Source organism: Diabrotica undecimpunctata, chromosome 6 (genome assembly GCF_040954645.1).
Source record: "Diabrotica undecimpunctata isolate CICGRU chromosome 6, icDiaUnde3, whole genome shotgun sequence".
NCBI classification, from domain to species: domain Eukaryota; kingdom Metazoa; phylum Arthropoda; class Insecta; order Coleoptera; family Chrysomelidae; genus Diabrotica; species Diabrotica undecimpunctata.
Window position 1 is genome coordinate 121,750,921 of NC_092808.1, and position 21,744 is coordinate 121,772,664.

General features: G+C 32.6%; 1 protein-coding gene across 1 annotated transcript in view; it reads left to right on the forward strand.

Annotated features, from left to right (window-relative positions):
* The window catches only part of Vps39 (vacuolar protein sorting 39), a 55,170-nt gene extending 35,676 nt beyond the window's left edge, over positions 1–19,494 (forward strand). The window contains exons 7-11 of the mRNA XM_072535251.1: positions 2,038–2,340; positions 3,940–4,317; positions 10,935–11,372; positions 15,538–15,920; positions 19,159–19,494. Of these exons, the coding sequence (XP_072391352.1) occupies positions 2,038–2,340; positions 3,940–4,317; positions 10,935–11,372; positions 15,538–15,920; positions 19,159–19,219 (1,563 nt within the window). The 3' untranslated portion in view covers positions 19,220–19,494. The remainder of the gene's footprint in view (positions 1–2,037; positions 2,341–3,939; positions 4,318–10,934; positions 11,373–15,537; positions 15,921–19,158) is intronic.
* Positions 19,495–21,744: the final 2,250 nt, after the last annotated feature.

Genomic DNA, 21,744 nt, shown 5'->3' on the forward strand with positions numbered 1-21,744 from the left:
ATTATCTATAAACCTTGAAACATTGAAATCGCTAGTCCTATGCAGTCATTATTTAAGTAATCAAATGGCCCTAAGCAATCGAGAAAATATTCAAAGTCTACCAAACTTAACCTATCAGGTAAATGAACAACAACTATATAAAAATATTTGTAACCAATCCGGCACTTGACAATAATAAGATCAATTAACGCGAGCAATACACTACCACCCTTCACCTTGTCCACCCCATGGAATTTTCGGTCTTTTCTGTATACGACATAATTATTCGGAAAGAGTTCCATACTCGAAACATCACTGCGTAACCATGTTTCACTTAATGCTATGATGTCGAATTCACAATATATATAATTTTCCGTTACTACAACCGTCGCTGTTTTGACTAAGGTTGTCGGTAGTTTTTTTGTTTGCAAATATAGTACCGTAGGTCTGTTTTAATCTATTATGGTCCCTTAGAAGTTCCGTACGAAAATATCCCGTTATAGCTACCTTAATGTTTTCGTCTATTTTGGCCACACGCCAAAAATAACGGTATCCATTTTTGACCATGCTCCCTATAAAAAGAAATATTTTTTTATCTAAATTCACTTTCTGCTGAGCCAGTATGCAGCTAAGTTCGATATTGTATGTTGGGAGACCCCTGTCAAAAGGTAAGATATTTTTGATACTTTTCGAATTCCTTTATTTTTTTATCTTCTGTTATTTTGCCTATTGCACTTTGTTTTTTTTTCTCGTTTAATTAGGGTCCAATGTCTAAACATAATTCCAATGTCCAAGTATAATCCAATGCCGGTCCAATTATGTCCAAGTTTGTCCAATGTTGGTCTGGCGAAATCCGCGGTAAATCCTTGGACGTGAAACTCCATAGTAACTCGAAAATGGGCGAACAGATTATCAATTAAAGCTTTGACCTTTTGACCTGTTTCCTGATTATCAAGGCTTCGGTTCATTTCCTAAAGTAATCGCCTATTCTCAGCATAAACCGATTTTCTTTTTATTTTTTGGGAAAGGTCCGCCCACATTAACTGCCTTAAAGGTGCTACGACCTGTATTGCTTGTATTGTTTCATGGTACCACGTGCTGATGTCAGCGATTTTATACTACAATTTGTGCTCTCGAATTTTATTAGAGACTAATTAAATATCAAATTGGTAAAAGTAATAAAATAAGACTTACTCACAATCAATCTCCTCTCTGTTAACATCTTTCCCCTCAAGAAACTTCCTCGTTAATTGTCAGACAGTTACAACATTAACCGAAGATCACTCAACATTAGCAATACAGGATAGTTTAAACTATGTATCACGAATCAATAACTAAAACTTCTTGTACCGGAATGTAAGTAGTATTTTGTTTTTTTGTTTGTTACTAATTTATTACAATGCAATAGTTTATTTCTTACCAATTTGTGGGTTTTCACATTGTCTGCTAAATCAATTTTATGCATATTAATATACACAGACAGGTAATATTGGCATAATTACTATAACCTTTTTGATCTTTATCGTTATAAGGCAGCACCCTAATATGGGCTTTTTTATAATTTCAGCATTTAATTTACTTTGTACCGTTTGACCTGAAGATGCTTTGCAAAGTGTAAAAAGCGAAACCGGTCGTTTTGGTAGTAAAATTAAATTTATTGTGAGTAAGTCTTATTTTATTTCTTTTACCTATTTGAAATGGACTCACACAAGCAACACATTAATGATTTAAATATCAAATTGTATATAAAACACTTCAAATGTTTGTAATATATTTCTCGAAGTTGTAATAAATGACCATAAAGAGTAAAAACAGGTAGAAAATTGATATCCTTTTAATACTCGTGGTCCTTTCCATTCTGACATCACTCCTTTTCGTCATCTTGATAACCTACCCAATAATATCAGTGCTTTTATTTTTCTAAATTTTTTTACATCTAGAGATCCCCACAAAACTTCCCAACAATACCGGTTCTCGATTTTGAAATTGTGGTTTATATTAATACTATTAATACTCCTTACATTATTACTTTATTTACTACTTTTCTCTTTTTGTCAGCAAATGTCGAAAGAATCCGAAGATGAAAAGCAAGAGAAAATTCATCACATCCAAACATTGTTGGCGTATGATCTATTTCACAAGAAACAATTTCACGAAAGCATGAAAGAATTTCTGAAATTAGGAACCGATGCCTACGACGTAATTCGGTTGTTTCCGGATTTATTGCCACAACAACAGCAAGGAACCGAGGTTCCAGAACCAGCTAGAGATTTAACAGAAACGGAACATGAAACAAGTCTTTTAGCTCTTATTGATTATTTGACAGAGATGAGACATGGTTTGAAGACAACAGATGTACAGGTAAGTGTTCTGATAACAATTAAATTTATAGCTAATACATGGTGGAAGAAGAAACCATAATGCAATGCGATAGATTCCTCTCTGTTTTATTATTATCGATATTTGGCACAACTGTACAACTTGCACAATATATATATATATATATATATATATATATATATATATATATATATATATATATATATATATATATAGATATATATACGTTCGTGATTATCGGGTAAAGTGGTCTGTAATGAAAATCTTTCTTTTTTCTGAGATACTCAATATTTCGCCATTTATTTAATAGCTTCCTCAGGAGTAAACTAAAACAATTTGAACATTACAAAAAATGGCGTACAAATACATTTTAAAACACTCACAGAATTTAAAAGATTTCGCAAATAAAACTGACATTGAAGTATTTGAAATATTGGATGTCAAGATTAAATTGTCTTAAGCACGTTCGTTACAGCTATACGATAAAAAATTAAAATTATTTCAAATGTAAAAATAACAATAAAAGAAACGTTAAAAGAATGATATTTCTTTGATGAATTATTAAGGTTAGTTGTTATTAAGATGAATGTTGGCTATATTGAATATTTACAAATTTTGTTCAATATGTTACAATATATGTTACTTAACTGTTCAGTGTCCGTTTTATAATTTAAAGTGTTTTTATTTTTGTTAATGTAATACATCTCAAGAAATAATCTACTTTTGTAGTTATCAGTCTGTGCCAAAATGTGAGCTTTGTTATAGTCTAGCATACGACCAGTGTTTTCATAGTGCTCAACCACTGCGCAAGTATTTTTTCCCAAGCGGCAATCACTTTTATGTTGTGTGATGCGTTGTTTTAGCCATTGTGATGTTTGACCAATGTAGCTATTTTGACATCCTAAACACGGTATTTCATAAACGACATTACTTTTATATAAGGTTGGTACTGGGTCTTTGATTTTTTGAAAATAGTTGTTTGCTGTTCATGGTATTATATTTAGCTATACTAATACACATTTTTGAACATTTGAACATTTTGAACATTTTTGAATATGGAGATGACAGAATGAGTTAGACAACTTATTAGTTAGTTGATGACAACTTTTTACAAAAAAATCTGGACATAATATACAAAATTTTTCGTAACAACGGATATTCTAAACAAATTTTAAAAGAACTGATTTACAGCACTAATTTCTATGACGGTCCCGTCCATGATTCTAACAACAAATCAATCAAATATAAAAAACTTCCCTTTATTAATGGTCTAACTCATTCTGTCATATCCATATTCAAAAATGTTCCTAATATTAGTATAGCCCTCTATAGTACAGTCTCTCTTTTATTCACTTCTTCTTTTATTCAACTGTTCGCAAACGTTTCGGTTTGTTTTCTTACCCTATCTCCAGCCCAGTAATTGTTCAGTCCCCACTTTCAACCCCCTATAATTGATTCCTAATGTGGTAGGCAAATTATACCGCTTCAATATTACAGATACAAATTACAACTGGGGCGGCTCTTGTCCTTTGCCATGGTACACTGGACTACAAGTCTTTTTATGCAACATTTATTTAACAAATTAATTTTCTCTAATCTCATGTTTTTTTTAATTTGTAGGCAAATATTAATGCCAGCGGCAACCTCAGTGATAAAGTCACCAACAAATCCACTAATCAGTTGCTTCAGATAATTGATACAACTTTGCTAAAATGTTATCTACAAACAAATGACGCATTAGTTGTGCCTTTGATCAGATTAAATCGTTGTCACTTTGTTGAGACGGAAAAGATACTAAAGAAAATGGGAAAACATAACGAACTAATCATATTATATCAAACAAAAGGACAACACAGAAGAGCCTTAGAATTGCTTCAATCTGAAGGTAGCATAGAACGTATAGTTGGATATTTACAACATTTAGGATCCGAGAATATGGGTTTAATTCTCGATATTGCCGATTGGGTATTAAATGAGTCGCCTGAAGAAGGTCTAAAGGTAACATTTTTAACTATAGGTTGCTTCCTAGAGTTTTTTATTGTATTAACGTGTGCGTTCTTAAATTAAACAGCCAGGTTTTTATTATTATAATATAGGCTATAAATATCTTGATAATATGAAAACTTTTATCAGAAAAGAGCTACGAAAAAAAAAGTAATGGTTCAATGATTATCATCCTATTGTTTATAATTTCAGTTGTATCTCAGGAACCATTGTCCGAAATTCAACTTTATTTATTTTAAAAGAAGCGTCTTACCGAGTCTTTTCCAATGTTGACTTCTGTATTTAATTTAAACTAATAGTTACCGTGATTTATATTTGTTTATAAGCCAAAAAATTGTTTATAATTTTAAAAAATTCCTGAGACCGCCCCCCAAATAATCCGATTTGAATTCTATTATAAGTACATTGGATAGGTAGAGTGCTTTTTTATATGTAAAAAAATTGGCACACTTCTATTTGTTAAATTTGCTAAATTAAAAAAAAAATAGGTTGTAACATTATTATGTGAAAAATATTAAATTGATTTTAATGAAATTTGGTGGACTGTTTACACCCCCCTCCCCCATTTCAAACCCACCTTTCAAATCCAAATGTAGACTTTTTCACAGATACGTCCTGGTCTATTGAGATTAATTCTGCTTGTGGACCGATTGTAAACACTATTTTATGAAAACTGGATTAATACTAACGGAGTTGAGTCATTGACATTATCTTTTTTTTCTAAATCCTTTTTTACAATGTCCTGTCATAGCTTTAGCGCCATCTGTGCATATAGCAATACATTTACCCCAGTCAATATCATATTTACTTGTACGTTTCACAAAAGTGTCGAGTAAACATTTTCCAGTGGTATTGGTCTCCAATGGGGAACAAAATAAAATATCTTCTTGAATGCCATTATTTGTATCATATCTTACAAACGTAATGAATTGGGCACAGTTAGATATATCTGTGGATTCGTCCATTTGAAGAGAGAAGTACGTGCATTTATTAAGATTTTCCACAACTTGCGCTTGAATATCTTCTGCCATATCACTAATTCTTCTTTGGATAGTATTATTTGACAGAAGTATTGTATTTAATTTTGCAGCCTCTCTTTCCCCACACATTATATGTACCATTTCAACAGCTGCTGGAAAAATCAGATTTTCAGCAATTGTGTGCGGATTACTAGTTTTGGCAACACGATAAGCAACTTTAGTATTGTAGTGTAGTATTAGTAGTGGTTGCCAAGGGGAAACTGTCTTGCTGTTTGTGAAGGACGTTCAGCTTTCTTTCAAAGAATTCTACGGGCTTGTCTTTTTTATCTGGATGTTTGCTATTTAAATGTCGAAGTAACTTTGATGGCTTCATGCTTTCTTTTGACAAGACTTGTCCATAAATAACACATTGTGGTTTATTGGAAATAACGGTAAAACCATATTTAAGATATTCATCAATGTAGAATCTGTTTTTCTTTTTATTGCTGCTACTGCCACTTTCAGACGTAGATGGTTCTGCACTTCTTTTTAAAAACTTATCTATAATTTATAATTTATCGTAGACGTAAATACGTAAACGGGAATACGTAAGTCGTAAAATATTTACTCATTACTCAACACCGCGTTCGCCACCATAGGCTGTTTGGATTCGAACTGAGGTTTCGTTGCGCATCGCCGCTTATATAAAGCCAAAACGAAGCTACGAGAACGTTCCAGAGTGCCATCTAGTAGCGAGCGCTTTCGCGATTATCATGGAAGAGTTTTGCGATGTAGACACAAGCTAATATGTCGCGGTGTACAATGTGCAGTCGACTTCTTATTATTTATTTTTATTGTAAATGCTATTCTGGCAGAAGTACCTACTACTAATTACTAGTGGGACAGATCGCAATCACTAAAATAATTGTATTAAAATAAAATAATTGTTTTTGATTTAAACTTAAACAGTAAAGTAAAATTAAATTTGAGAAACCATCAGATAATTGTAAATTAGGCACGCTATTTCTGTCAAATAATATTGAATAAATGAGTGGGGGGAAATTGGGGGGTCGCGAACAAATTCTTTAGCAAAAAGGGGTCGCGGTTTAGATAAGTTTGGTAAACTCTGTTCTATAGGATAACTATGAAACACTTAGGAATTAATATTATTGACATTTTGTGGCTGTCAGGGGTTCTAAAACATCTTTTTTTTGAAAATACCTTTATGTGAAAAAAATAAAAATAATTTGGTATAAAACATTTGTATAATAATGTATTTAAGCGCATAAATATGTTAAAACTTAATAAATACGTAAGTACCTACATAAATAATTAAAATGTATTTAAACTGTGTATTTTACATTTCTTCGATACTCCCGTCTTCCTTACGTTCACTGCCACTGTCGTCATTAAGGTTTATTATAACTGGTTCGATATTTTCCAGTAAATTATCGATATTCCACGTCTTTTTTTCTATTCTAAGTACGTGTTGCGCGTAATTATTCCATTTTTGTGGAGTAACTTGAGAGTCCGCTTCATGTATTAGATTTTCTACTTGTTCCTTCTTAAAGTTTGTGTTATGTCTTGCCACGAATCTTTTTATTTCACACCATACCAGCTCTATCGGATTTAGTTCACAGTGATAATCTTAGCAACTTAACATTCTTACTTTTTGCAATTTCATCTACGATACGCTCATCATACTGCGATTTAAAATGAGATACAACGTCCAACAGTTCGGATTTTAGGTAATCTTCTTCGAAATAAATATTCTTTGAACGCAACCACTCCTTTATTTCTTCCTTATTGTCAGAATTGTTCGGAATTATTTTCAACTTCCTGGAGTGATACGACGCATTGTCCATTACTATTACAGTTTTATCGGGAATATTTGGAAGAAGTTTAGTTTTAAACCAATTTTAGAAAAGAGGTCCATCCATTTCGTCATGAGTCTACTGTATTTTTCTTTGCTAAAAAAGTTAGTTCGGCTCCATTAATAAAACCATCTTTACTTCCTGCAACCAGTAAAACGAAGCGTGGGCCACGTGCAGTAGGGGGTTTCAAGCCTGAAGTGGGTCCACGAACAAATGCATCCCTATGTGACGATACGTAAGTGTCCTTCCATTCATAATTGAGACTGTGACCAATATTTACCCATGATTCGTCCATATACAATGTTGTAGTTTTGTTCCCGAAATGTACGAATTTCTCGCAAATATCGATGGCCCCAAGAAAAAATTTCGGGTTTTTCTATCTACATTGACTTTCTGTCCCGTTTTGTGTACACAAATCCCATGTCCTTAATTAGTTTATGCAGTGTAGTTTTAGAAAAATTAGGTAGATATTCGTCTTTATTTACTACTGCTAATAGAGAATGTAATGTTGGGGGTGTATTCGAATCATTCGAAAAGAATCATGCACTATTCGACGAATGGTACTCTTTGTTCCTTCATTGTAAGTTTTATCACTCGATAATGAAGTTAGCTTGTTTTTGGATCGTCTCTTTGTTGGTTGTAATGCAAGTGCAGAGGAATTTTCTTTTATTACAGAGTAAATTGTTTTTTCGGAAATGCCGGTTTCTACTGCCACTGTTTGTATTATTTTTGAAAGTGAATCATATCCTTGATTTACACGATAATTCACCATGTTGACTAAGATTTTTTTCTCCCCTAGTGACAATGCCTTGCCCTGGGGATATTTCAGATATACTGTTCTCCATTAGTAAATTCAATCGTTATAACACAAAAAACCACAATAATAACTATAGTCGATATGAACTTCAACAAATCAAATGAACTAACTAAAAAATGAACTAACTAAAATTAATTTAAAGTTTAGAATTTATACTAAATTTTAATGAGGGTGTAAACACATTAAACTGACTGATTAATTTCAGGTTGGAAATCACTCGTTAAGAATAACAAAAAACTGCAATTAGGATCCAAATTTTCCAAATAAGCAATGAGTTACTCAATACAATGTTATCAGTAATAATTATAAGCTTATTTGATATTGTTTGTTATAATTTAATTTAGGTGAACTGACCATCAACAATTATAATTTATTTATTCTCAACTGTACGACAATATATTTTTTTATTATTCCATAATCATCACTACGATGATGATTATTACAATCTGGTCATAAGTGACCAATGAGCAATTTTAATTTAACCTAAATTACTACTGTTCCTTAAAATTAAGAGCTTACCCCATAGCGTCTCTTATCTAAATTAACAAGATAGTGCACTACTCTAACATGCACATACGCACAAGCACTATGCTCTGCTTTTTACTATCACTCAAACTAGTTCAAAAGGCTTTGTCCTCTTCAATCTTCTAGATTGTCCAGTAGTATCGAGGAGCTGGAATGCCTCAATATTCTCGTGCCTATGAAGTCGTTGCTCGTGACTTTCTGCCATCTTCTTGATGAATACTGTCAATACATAAATTAACAACCATAGAACAACATCCACTTTTAATGTTGGATAGTCCACCGAATAATAAACAATCAGAATGCCCACTCTGCTTGAAAAAATAAGTACGCGCATCTCGTTTGCGCAGACGGAATCAGCCATGTTTTAAACGGAACCAGTGCTGTGCAGTGACATTTTATCTAGTGTGCATAGAAAAATTAACCCGGTATAATTTATTTACGGCAACGATAGACATAATATGCACTATTTTATTCGTACTTTTAGTTAAAGAATAGATTAAATTATTTCAAATGTACTAAATTATTAATCTCTAAAAATTTAAATTACAGTTCTGTCGTAGCTTGTCACAAATTTCTCAATGCGAGTCTATGTTTCCGTCTAAAATATGGCGATCGCGTGCTGACAAACTTCAAAGGCGGCATCTGAGAGTGGGCATTCTGATTTTTATTTATTCTGTGGTCTAACATTCTTTACCAAAAAAAGTTATTACGCATATTGGTTATAAAATTGCTGATTACTTTTCGAAAATGACTATCACTCACAAAAAACAATGAAAAATATTGTTTTACTACAATGCTATTGACTGTAACGGGTTAGTTTTAATTTAACAATTTTAGGGCCCGACATTTTTAGGATCCTAGTAATGTTCGATTGAAAATTCTATTGAAGAAAATCGGCATCGCCGCGCTAAAAACTCCCATAAGGATTGCATTGGCGTATGTTCGTGTACTGTAAAGTCAAGGAGGGACAGACTATAGGAGGTTTAATATTTGTGATACATTCTATATAGTGATATTTTAACCTGACTATAGCTCAGATGATGATCTAGGCTGAATGTTTTCAGTAAAGAATTAAATATTTTATATGTGTCAGCGTTGTCAATGTAATGTAGTATTATGTTATTAATTTTTTTACTTGATTAATTGAGCAAATCAAAAACATAACTTAATTGTTCTCAGGGTGAAAAAATCTTTCTTATATTAACCTATATTGTGTGGGTCCAAAGATTTCCTAGTTGTCCTTTATCGGGATAGAGAAAAAAGGATAATAATAAAAATAGTATGTTACAAAAAATTGGTATTCTTTAATTTTATTTAAAGAAGAATAAAACAATTATCAAATTTTGCCATTATCTTATCAATCAGCGTAAATGAATTCAATAAAATTTACACAAAAAGAATATTTTAAGTATTCTTGAAGACAAAACCAATTTAAAGCCAATTTCAATGAATATCTTTAAAAAAATTTATCTTTCTGATTTTTCAATATTTACTTTATTACAAAAACAAAACTTTAACACGTTTTACAAATGAAGTCTACTCTTGAGTTAAAATGGTAACGACAATGATGTCAACAAACTTCATTCACAGTTACACAATTTTCAATTCTGAACAGAAAATCACTGACCTTTCCTTCGTAGATTGTATTTGAACCATACCCAGAATCGTTTACGCTCCACAGCAATGTGCTCTGCCACTATTTTTCTCGGCTATCTTCTTTTCGTATCTGCAATCCTCCTGCAGCGACTGTACGAAACACCATACTCAATTCTCCAACAATTAACACTTGAAATTTAATTCTCCAAAACACTCAGCTACTTCTCAATGACACAAGGACCTCTTTCTGTCAACTTGGTGCCGCCAAACTATTTCCTACGTATTCCAGAAACTGCCCACTTTAGATCCAAGGATATCTTTTCATCGACTATCAATTCTCTCATTAAAAAAAAAGTGTACAATCAAAAAGCTTTATTTTGTTTACAATCATTAAGAAAAAACCCCATTACTGTTTCCAGAGAAACTAAAATTTTTGCTTTAAAACTGGCTTTCTCTTTGGTTACTTTCTTTCTCCCCTTCCTTTTACCCTAACAGGGTGTCGGATTCTCTTTGGTTACAAATACATAATTCATTCCTATAACAAAAAGGTTAATTACAATATCTTAATCTTAGGTCATATACAAACAATGAAAATATTATAATGAGTATGGGCTTTCTAATTCTATATAAAAATATTTTACCTGCGAGTGTTTAAAAATCAGTTGTTGACAGGCAAAACTTTCCGTTAATCTAATCTTATCTTAATATAATACATAAATTTTGTTTACCAGGATGTCTTGAAAATTTATTTAAATGGTCTATTTATTAATTTTTATTTTTCTCTTTGGCTGATAAAATGAATCATAACAGTATATATAGTCTAAATAAACATTGTTTTAGATCTTTACTGAGGATGTAGCAGAAGTAGAATCGTTTCCTCGACCTCGTATTCTAGACTTTCTTCTTAAATCGCACAAGTCTGTAGTTATTCCTTATTTAGAACACGTGGTTCATATTTGGAAAGATACTAATCCATTATTTCACAACGCATTGATTCACCAGTATCGAGAAAAGTTAGTTGCTGAAGGCCCGACAGCTTCCGAGCCTACAAGAAAAAAATTGTTGCAATTTTTAGAAAATAGTAAGCAGTACACTGCTGAGAACATACTGAGCAGTTTTCCTACTGATGTATTGTTAGAAGAGAGAGCCGTTATTCTCGGAAGACTTGGTAAACACGAGCAAGCTGTTACAATTTACGTTAGAGCTTTAGGAGATATAGAAAAGGCTGAGAAATACTGCAAAAAAGTTTTTGAAAATAATGCACCTGGAAGCCAAAATGTAAGTAATGAATTATTTTAAAAAGGTTCTGAAACTGTTTTCTTGTGTCATGTGTAAGTTAAATATCGTGTTTATATAGAATTAAGCCACTATTTATTGTAATGAAAATAATATTTTATAATCGTTAGTTGACGTGTCGATTTGCAATTCGGAAATTAACATTTTCTCCAATTATCATTGTGTATATGATTTTAGGTATTCTTTAAATAAATCGTAATATTTTACATGTATGTATACCATTAACAGGTCTTTAAGGCCCATTGCTGGATGGATAATTTCCATCGTTTTCTGTTCTTAGCTGTCAGCTTTCAATCTCTGATTCCCATCTCTCTGGCATCTTCCATCACTACATATCTCCATTTTTTCTTGGCCTTCCTCTCTTTTTTTTGCCCTCAGGTACTCTCCAACCAATATTCTTGACTTGTTTATTACCGTGCATTCTTTCTAGATCTCCGAGTCGTTCTATCTACGTTATTTCACTACTTTTGTTATTGCCATACAATTGGTATACTTTTACATTAGTGTATCTTCTCCATTCTTCCTCTACTACTTTTCCACCAAACATTCTGCGAATTATCTTTCTTTCTCATGCTTCCACTCTATATGGTTTTATCCAACCTATTCTAAGTATTGGTGCTCTTTGTAGACAAGATTACTAGACCTATTTATCCCACTATTCCTTACAATTTTTTCTAGTACTATATTGAATAGCTAGGAAGACAACGGGTCTCTTTGAGAAACACCTTTTTTCATTTCGAGTTCTTCTGAGTCTTTACCATTGAATTTAACAGCACAAATGATTTTTCTAATTGTCATGTTTACCTATCTTACTATTTTTTCTGGTACTTGGAATTCTTTTAGCGTTTCTATTAATTTGTTTCTGACTATTGTATTATAGGCGGCATTGTAATTAATGAAAGATACTTGTGCTGAAATGCGTTCATAGCAATTGATCAGGATTTATTTTAACATAAAAATTTAATCGGTTGTTGATCTTCCCTTGCGAAATACCATCTGATATTCTCCTAGATTTTTCTCCATATATATTTCTAGTCGTTTTTTAAATTAATATGTCGAGCACTTTGTGTATTACCTCCCAACAGGGATATTCCTCTATAGTTTGCGCATGTAGTTCTATCTCACTTGTTGTGTATAGGTATTATAATGGACTTGTTCCAGTCTTGGGGCATTTCTTTGGCCTTCCACACTTGTACTATTAACTCACGAAGTTGGTTTCCATATTTTAAGTTCTCTGTCCCAATACCGCACTCTCCAGGGCTTTTTTAACTTTTCATATCTTTTATTATTTCTTCAATTTCTTCTTTTGTGGGATTTGGTATTTCTTCTACTACTATTTGTAGTTCAGGAACATTATAATTTTCTTCTCTAGTAATGTATTTTACCTCTTTGTGGAAACTTTTCATTTCGTTTTTCTTGTAATTTTCTTCAGTATGCTTTACTTTATCATCCATATACTTTCCTTTCTCGCCCTTAGGATTTTCTGTATTTTTTTTCTTTGTTCGACATGCCTTTTTAGATCGTCTTGTTTTTGCGATCTCAAACTTTTTAATCTTCAATCTGATCTTTTTTTAACTCTGCTCTACATTTGTCATCGAACCAGTGGTTTTTTCTAAATCTCCTTGTTCTTGGTATGTCACTCATAGTAGCCGTATCGTGTTCGGCGTAGCTTTCTTGTATATCGTTTTGGTAACCCTGTACTACCTCAAATTTCTTTCAACGTGTCACTCATATATCTACTTAATAAAACACGTTAAAACAGAGTTCAAAAACACGTTAAGAAAGAAGCTTTATGAGAACAAAGATTTGCAAAAATACTTTTCACAGTTCTGCGACCAGAACAAATATATTTGAGAATCTGCAAGGAACCAAAGGAGTGGAATGAATTAAAACAATAAGTTAATAGCCAATTTAAGAGCTCTAAAGTATTTTCAGCGTTATCTGAGGAATACATCTGAATTCATACTAACAAAAAAAATTTTTATTGAGTTTACTGAAAGTACAAGCTGAATATAGCTGCAAATGTCAACCAAGAATTAAAATATTTCGGTTTGGCAGTGTTGGGATGTTTTTAGAATGCATCTGTTGAATGCTTCAAATATAAAGAGAGAAAGCTTTTAAAAAGTACATATCGATTATACTATTTTACGGATTCCGCAATTTTTAATTTATATTAAACAATAACGAGTAAATATTTGTCTCTCTCGAGATTAATTGCAATGATCTGTTGCAATCTGGCAACTGCTGATTTAACGATTGCCAAATCTATTCCCTAATCTATCAAAGGGTAATTGCCAAAAAAATTTCTAATAATTAACTGCAATTAATCTCCAAACAAACAAATATTTACTCATTCTTCTTTTATATAAATCAAAAGTTGCAGAATTCATAACATAATATAAACAAAATGTACTTTTCTAAAGCGTTATCTTTGTATATTTGAAGCATACAGCATCTACATTATAAAAACATGCCAACACTACTAAACCGAAATTTTTTGTTCCATGTTTGACATTTGCAGCTATAAACAGCTTGTATTTTCAGTAAACTCAACCAAAAATTTAAAGGAACGACGGTCGCTGACTCTATCTCTGTCTCAAATAGGTCTTAATGACACCAGTCAGAGCCCTACATTGCTATGCTTTGTGCCCTCCAATTTTAAAAATTGGCAGGACCCTGGTCTTCCTGGCCTTTCGGCTATACGACCGAATCCACTGCCCCTACGAGTCCGACACCAAAATCAAGGTACCACGCCACGTACGCCAGGCACGTTTCGTGGGGCTCCACCTTCCCCGTAGTACCTGTGTTGCGATTACCTCACCTACCCGTTATCCCCTCCCACAGGCGGATAGATGACGCAGGCAGAGGAATTTTCACCTCGCACGTAGACAGGTCGCCGCCGAGGATCTCTCCTCTACCACTCTTAAATCTCCTGGCGGGTACGTGCCGGGACACCAACACCACGCTTGACACAAGGCCAAGAAAGGTATGTACGGACCCAGCTCGTTCAACCTCGCCTGGTTCGCTTGGAATGAGAGTAGAGTGGTCCCACGAGAGTCTCGTCTCGGATACTAGGAGTGTAGACCGGTGACCGTGACGCCTAAGCGTCCGTGTGCGTTTCTACAAACCCGACACCTCAAGCGACGGCTCTCCACCTCTCAATTCCTACCCATTAGTCGCCTCTTACGACAGGCAGGGCCTTCTGACCTCGGCCGTATTCTTATCTCCGCGAGCCGAACGGAGAGTCAGAGCCCTACAGGCGAATCTTCGGCACACGGAGCTTCCGCAGAACTTACTGTTGCTATGAGGGTTTGATGTCGCCTTGTTACAAAAGCGCTAGGTATAGTAGAGCCAAATAAAAGGTCCATCGGGTGTTGGATTCAAGTCCCGAGGACTTATATAATACTTAATGGAAGATGTACAGTAAGTTCTCGGTGGAGAACTCATGGAGAGGCCTTTGTCTAATAGTGCAGTGCAACTCAAACAGGCTGAAAAAGAAGTAAAGTAAGCCAGTGTACTACAGTACGACCGGTGTAAAACAGGCGGCTTCCAAAAAAGAAAAAAGCCTCCAGTCGTAAAGAAGATACAGGAGCAACTATATGCCTAGGAAATTTTTGTGAATTCCAGCACATACGGTAAAAAGAAGCAGACAAGTGCACGGTATGCGAAATAGAGGGTGAATGCGCACTATGTGACATAAAATCGTGGTTCCAGTCGAAATAGTGTCCGTGGGAGCGCGAGTGGTCTCAATTGTAATCAATTACTTACCAATCTGCAAATCCACCATAAAAAGTGCCTTGGAGAATAATAAAATCAACAAACGTCACTTGCAAACATTCCTAAGTGTACTAAGTATACCTCCTAAGTAATGAATATTAGGCATTTTTGCCTGGTAATTAAGATCTTGCCATGGTCTACCCAACAACTTATCCTAGGTGAAATATGCCCCGAAAAAACTTATAAACTATCATAAATGTATAAATATTATATAGTAGTAGTATGTTGTAAATTGTAACACTTTTTTAGCCGCTAGTAATCCTCGTTGATGTGACATTTCCGTTAAATAACAAATAATAAAAGTTACCCACAAATAAATATTCAACTAATCTGTTTAGATTATGTTAAATTATACAGTTATCGTTTTTAGGTGTACGTATCTCTGATAAAACTTATCTTGGATCCAGACAGTTGTCCTCTTTCACTTCCCGGTCTAACTCTGTCTCCAAAAACTGCCCAGCCTGACGTCGAATTGGCTTTACGACTATTACAAGAAAATGCAAATCACATGAATCCTTTGGAAGCTCTCTTTATACTTCCTGACAATATTCCTGTTTCTAGAATTCATAAGTTTTTACTAGTCGCTATGCAGAAGGTCACCCAAGAAAGAAGGAATATGCAATTGATGAAAGGATTGCTATACGCTGAACATTTACAATGCCAAGAAATGAAATTAAAACTGCAGAGTCAGCATGTATTAGTTACTGAGTTTAATGTTTGTCCAGTGTGTAGGAAACGATTTGGAAATCAAAGGTATTTAACTATTTGCAATACTTGTACAATTTATTTATTACTATACATATAACTGATTTATCAATAACTTATAAGAATACTCGACGAAAATTACCCCGTTTCTCAATTGATTTTGTACCTCGATCGGTAACAGCGCATTGATGAAAGGTCATTTGATGAAATCAGTTACACAGATGCCAAATTTCCACATCCAGCGTTTCTAGTATGGACATGGAAATATCATATATATATATATATATATATATATATATATATATATATAACTGTTTTGGATGCAAACCTGTCACATAATTTCCAAGCATCATGGTGAATATTCCCAGTCCGATGATGTAAAAGGGAATTTACATTAACTAGGAAGAAATATTATTAATTTAGAAATTAAAATCGCTTTTGCTGATATAAACTTTTTTGAAAGAAAATTACATGAGTTACGTACCAAGGCCTACAATATCTTAAATTTCCACACATTTAATGAATTTAATCGTAGACAAAGAATTAAATACAACACAGAATTTCATAAAATCAAAAAAATACAAATTAATAAGTTCAATAAATTAAAAATAGAAGCTTTTGATAAGATAAAATTTCAAGAAAAATGGTTTAAAAATCTAACATCTATTCATTTTCCTTTTGAAATTAAAAAATTTTTAGCATTAGGACCTAAATTTTCTTTATGTCCTTCCAAATCTGATATTAGAGTTCCTAATTTACTTTCTGATATTGAATCAATAATCAGACCACTTAATGATAGTCAAAAGGATGTTGTTAGATCTAAATGTACAAACGTTATTACAAACTTTTTGCATAAAGAAGTCAAAGATCATTTTTTAAATAAATACTATATGCAAACTAAACTTTTTCTTAAAAACCATCCTGAAATTTATATTGTTAAAAGCGATAAAGGTAACGTAACTGTTGTAATGTACAAAGAGGATTATCTACAAAAAACTGGAGAACTCTTAAATGATACTAAGTATTACACTACACTTAGAAGGAGTCCTGTTTGTACTTTGCAACAAAAAGCAAATTGTCTAGTATCTAAATTAAACATAAAGAAATTTATTGATAATAAAAAAGCAAAAGAGCTCAAAATTTATAATTCTATTGCTCCACGGTTCTATGCTCTGCCAAAAATACATAAACCAACTTTATCTATGAGACCAATTGTTTCATCTTTATGCCCTCCTAATGGACCAATAGCACAGCTCCTCACTGACATCTTAACTAATGCTTATAATTTAAACAACAATTTTTACATTAAAGATTCATTTGATTTTAGTTCTTTCATTAATAATTTCCAATTACCACAAAATTATGTTTTAGTTAGTTTTGATGTAACATCTCTTTTTACTAATTTGCCTTTAGATTTAATCATAAGTAGTGTTGAAAAACATTGGAATGAGATTTCACAACACACTAATATTGACTTATTACATTTCAAAACACTTATCAACTTTGTTTTTGATTCTAATATTTTTATATTTAATGGTGTATTTTATAAACAAATTTTTGGTAGTCCTATGGGATCTAGTCTTTCACCCATTCTAAGTAGCTATGTCATGGATGATGTTATCAGTGATTGTATCAGTAATTGCACTTTTTTCATTCCTTTTATTAAGAGATATGTAGATGATTTAGTTTTGGCACTTCCTAAACACAAAATTCATGAAACAGTCAACATTTTCAACAGTCATAATCAGCATATACAATTCACAGTTGAGGAAGAGGTAGATAATTCTCTACCATTCCTTGACATGAGAATTGTAAGAAATACAGACAATATGTTAAAAACCAGATGGTTCAGAAAACCCATATGTAGTAATAGATTTATAAGCTATTACTCTCACCATCCAAATAAGATGAAAATGAACCTTATAACAGGATTAAAAGAACGTGTTTTAAAACTTTCTCATCCAGATTATCTACAGGAAGATCTTCAGTTATTAAAAAATATTCTAATTGAAAACTCTTATCCTCCAGATATGCTACATAGGATGCTTTTTTCTAATATTGGTAATATAAATAATTTAACACCATTTTTTGCTCAATCTCAAAACATTGTATCTAACAATCAGAACATCTATTATCATTCACTACCTTTTATACCATCATTAACACCTAAATTAATACAAACACTAAAGGTTATTGACAATATAAAAATAGCAACAAAGAACATCAAAACTATTTCATCTTTATATTCTAAAACTAAATATCCTATAGACAAATTTGAAAAAACGAATTTAGTATACAGCATTAGTTGTACTCAGTGTGAGGCTGAATATGTTGGTGAGACCGGAAGAAATCTTTCAAATCGCATTATTTCTCACAAAAGTGATTGCAGAATTAAAAAACCATCTTGTGCTTTGGCAGAACATGTAATCGATAAAGACCATATTATGGATTTTGATAACATTAAAATTTTATGTAGTGAAAGTAATAAATTTAAAAGGACTTTTTTGGAAATGGTTTGTATTAGCAAAAATGATAAGAGTTTAAACAAAAGATCTGAAATTCAAAATTTAAGTAAAATTTATAATTATATTCTTTCTTTATGATTTATATATAAAACTTGTAAAATGTCATATTTAATTCTCCATATATCTATCACATTCTTTCAGACATCTGTCAAGGGTGAATAAATCTTCTTCTTTTTGTTACTAAACAAAAAAGAATGTTTAAACGAAGTTTTACTTTTGGCAATATAATTGTCAAAAATAAAAATTTTATGTTGGCATTTATGACATTGAGGCTATTTGTAATTGGTTGCTATTTGAACTTATTTATAAATTCAATTATTTTTATATTAAAAAAAAAAAAATGTTTTCAAAATTATAGAAATTTTCGGAGAGACATTTGTTAGATCAAAACATTTTTATATTAAATATTTTGAACATGTAAGCAGTGATTTTTACTTACCAAACTAATTTTTATTTGGTAAGTTAACAAAAATTGTTTTTTCTTTTTAGTTCAACCTTGTAAGTATTTTGTCTTTTTTAGCTCTTGATAATAATTGTAAACACAATTGAAAGCTCGAGAATAAAAAAATAGTTAACCAATAGCCCTATTATTGACTCCAACCCATCCAAAACAGTTATATATTTGTTCCAAACGAGTCACAAGTACTTCTTTTTTCTTATTCTTATATATATATATATATATATATATATATATATATATATATATATATATATATATATATTATTGAATTAAAATGTTGATAGAATTTTTAATTTTTTAGTGCTTTGGTACGGTATCCCAATGGAGATGTGGTTCACTACTCTTGTCAAGACAAAAAATGATATGTCGTTTACAAGGTTTAAAATAAATTTGCAATTGTTTATTTCTACTATGTATAGAAATATTGGACTACATAACCGAAACAGCCTGTCGAAATATTTTTATTATATATTGTATTATGCCCAATCTGATATAATGTAAAATATGATTCGTGATTATATAGAATCCATTATATAAAAACGTAAATATAAGGATATGTTGTTATTATTTTATTTTGTTATAATCTTTTTTGTATATAATAAAAAATATGTGATAATCAATAAAATTAAATTCTTAATTGCTTTTTTATTTGATTTCCTTATAAATGGAATTATTGGTATGAAATTAAATGGATCTCAACTCTGGAAAGACTCTTCGTGAGTCTTTGCCGCGTTTACTATTGCCTTCCATGTTTGTCGGTCCTGTACCAGTAATTCCCATTGTCGCACTCCCATTTTCTCTAGATCTTCTTTGACTGCATCTTTCCAACTTTTTCTAGGCCGCCCTACAGACCTTCTTCCCTCTGGTCTTTCCCAGAACACATTGTTAATAAGGCGATTGTCGTTACTGCGTATCACATGCCCTGCCCATCTGAGTCTATGGGCCTTTATATATCTGACTAGATTTTCTTTTCCGAATAGAGACTCTAGCTCGTTATTGTATCTGCCCCTCAATTCGTTTGTCACGCTGTCTCTGCAAGGGCCATATATCATTCGAAGAATTTTACGTTCCCACACCAGCAATTTATTTATTTCTCCTTTTGTTCGCGTCCATGTTTCGCTTCCATACGCGACTGCTGGTCGTATTATGGTCTTATATATCCGGATTTTTTTGTCTCGTGAAAGAAGGTTTGACTTTATTAGATGTTGCATTGCAAAGAAAGATATGTTTCCTGCCATTATTCTCGGTTCAACTTCTCGCTCTAATTTGTTGTCATTTGTGATTGTTGCTCCTAGATATTTAAATTCTTTAACCACTTCGAAGTTGTGATCATTTATAGTAATGTTTTGCCTTATTCGCCGTCGTTCTTGTTTTGAGACGACCATGTATTTTGTTTTGTCTTCATTTATTTTTAGACCGATGTTTAATGCAGCTTCTTCAAAGCTCGAGAAAATATCCTTAATTTCTAATATTGATTGTGCTACTGCGTCTACGTCATCGGCAAAGTCGAGTATGATTTTTGCTCCCCGAGCAGTTATGTCTGGTTTGATTTTTGGATATATTTTTCGCATGACATTCTAAGGCAAGGTTAAACAACAATGGGGACAACGGATCTTCCTGTCTCAGTCCGGAATTTACGCAGAAAGCATTTGATATTTTTCCCCCTATTCTAACTTGTGCAAAAGAGTTACTTACACACATTTGTGTTACGCAGCTAGTTTCTTGGGTACGCCGAGCTCGATCATTGCCTTCCATAATGTTGCACGATTAATTGAATCATAAGCCTGTTTGAAGTATATAAAAATCTGATGCACGTCCTGATTATATTCCCAATACTTTTCAAGCATTTGTCTTATTGTAAATATTCATATATATCAATAGTCGATCTGCCAGGCCTGAAACCACACTGGTAGTCACCAACTATTTCTTCGGCGTATGGTACTAATCTTTTTTAATAATATCGAAGCCAATATTTTATATGTAGTGTTGATTAGTGAGATTCCTCTGTAATTCATGCATGATTCCTTTTTTCCTTTCTTGTGTATTGGTACAATAATACTACCACACCATTCTTTCGGCATTATTTTTTGTTGCCAGGCCATTTCTAGTAATTGATTGAATTTTACTTATGAGTTCATGACCGCCTGTTTTAATTAGCTCGGCATCAATATTGTCCAGACCAGGGGATTTATCGTTTTTAAGCGTTTTTATGGCATGCGTAATTTCTTCCATGCTTGGTGGGGGTATTTCTAATTCGACCGTTTGATACTCATGTTCTCCGTTGTTTCCACCATTTTCATTGTTTTCATCAGTAAAATTTTGGATATTCAGGAGCTCTTCAAAATATTCAGCCCATATTTCTATTATTTTGTTTTCGGCAGCCAGCATTTGTCCATTTTTATCCCTTACGAAGTTGGGTGTGCTTATGTACGAGCCTCTCTTATGTTCTCTTACTTCTCTGTAGAAATTTTTATTTTGATTTCGTCTGTGTTCTCCTTCTACTTTTTCAATTTGTTGCTGCATATATTGTCTCTTTTTTTGTCTAACTGTTCTTCTAGCTGCGGCTCTCTCTCTGTGAAATCGTATACGTTTTTCTTCTGATGGATTCGACAGATAATCAATTCATCTTTTGTTTGCTTCTTTTAGAGTTCTTTCACATTCGTCGTCGAACCATTTTTTCTTTTTTGTCTTTTTCGTTCTTCCGATAGATTTCTCTGCTGCTTCTATAATAGTTGTTTTTATAGAGTTCCATCGCTGATCTATATTTTCATTTTCATTTATTTCCAAAACCTAAAACCTATTTCTTAATTCTACTTGTTACTGTCTTTGATTATTTTTTTCTTTCAGCTTCGCCACATTTCATCGTTCGATCTTTGTGTGTTTATCT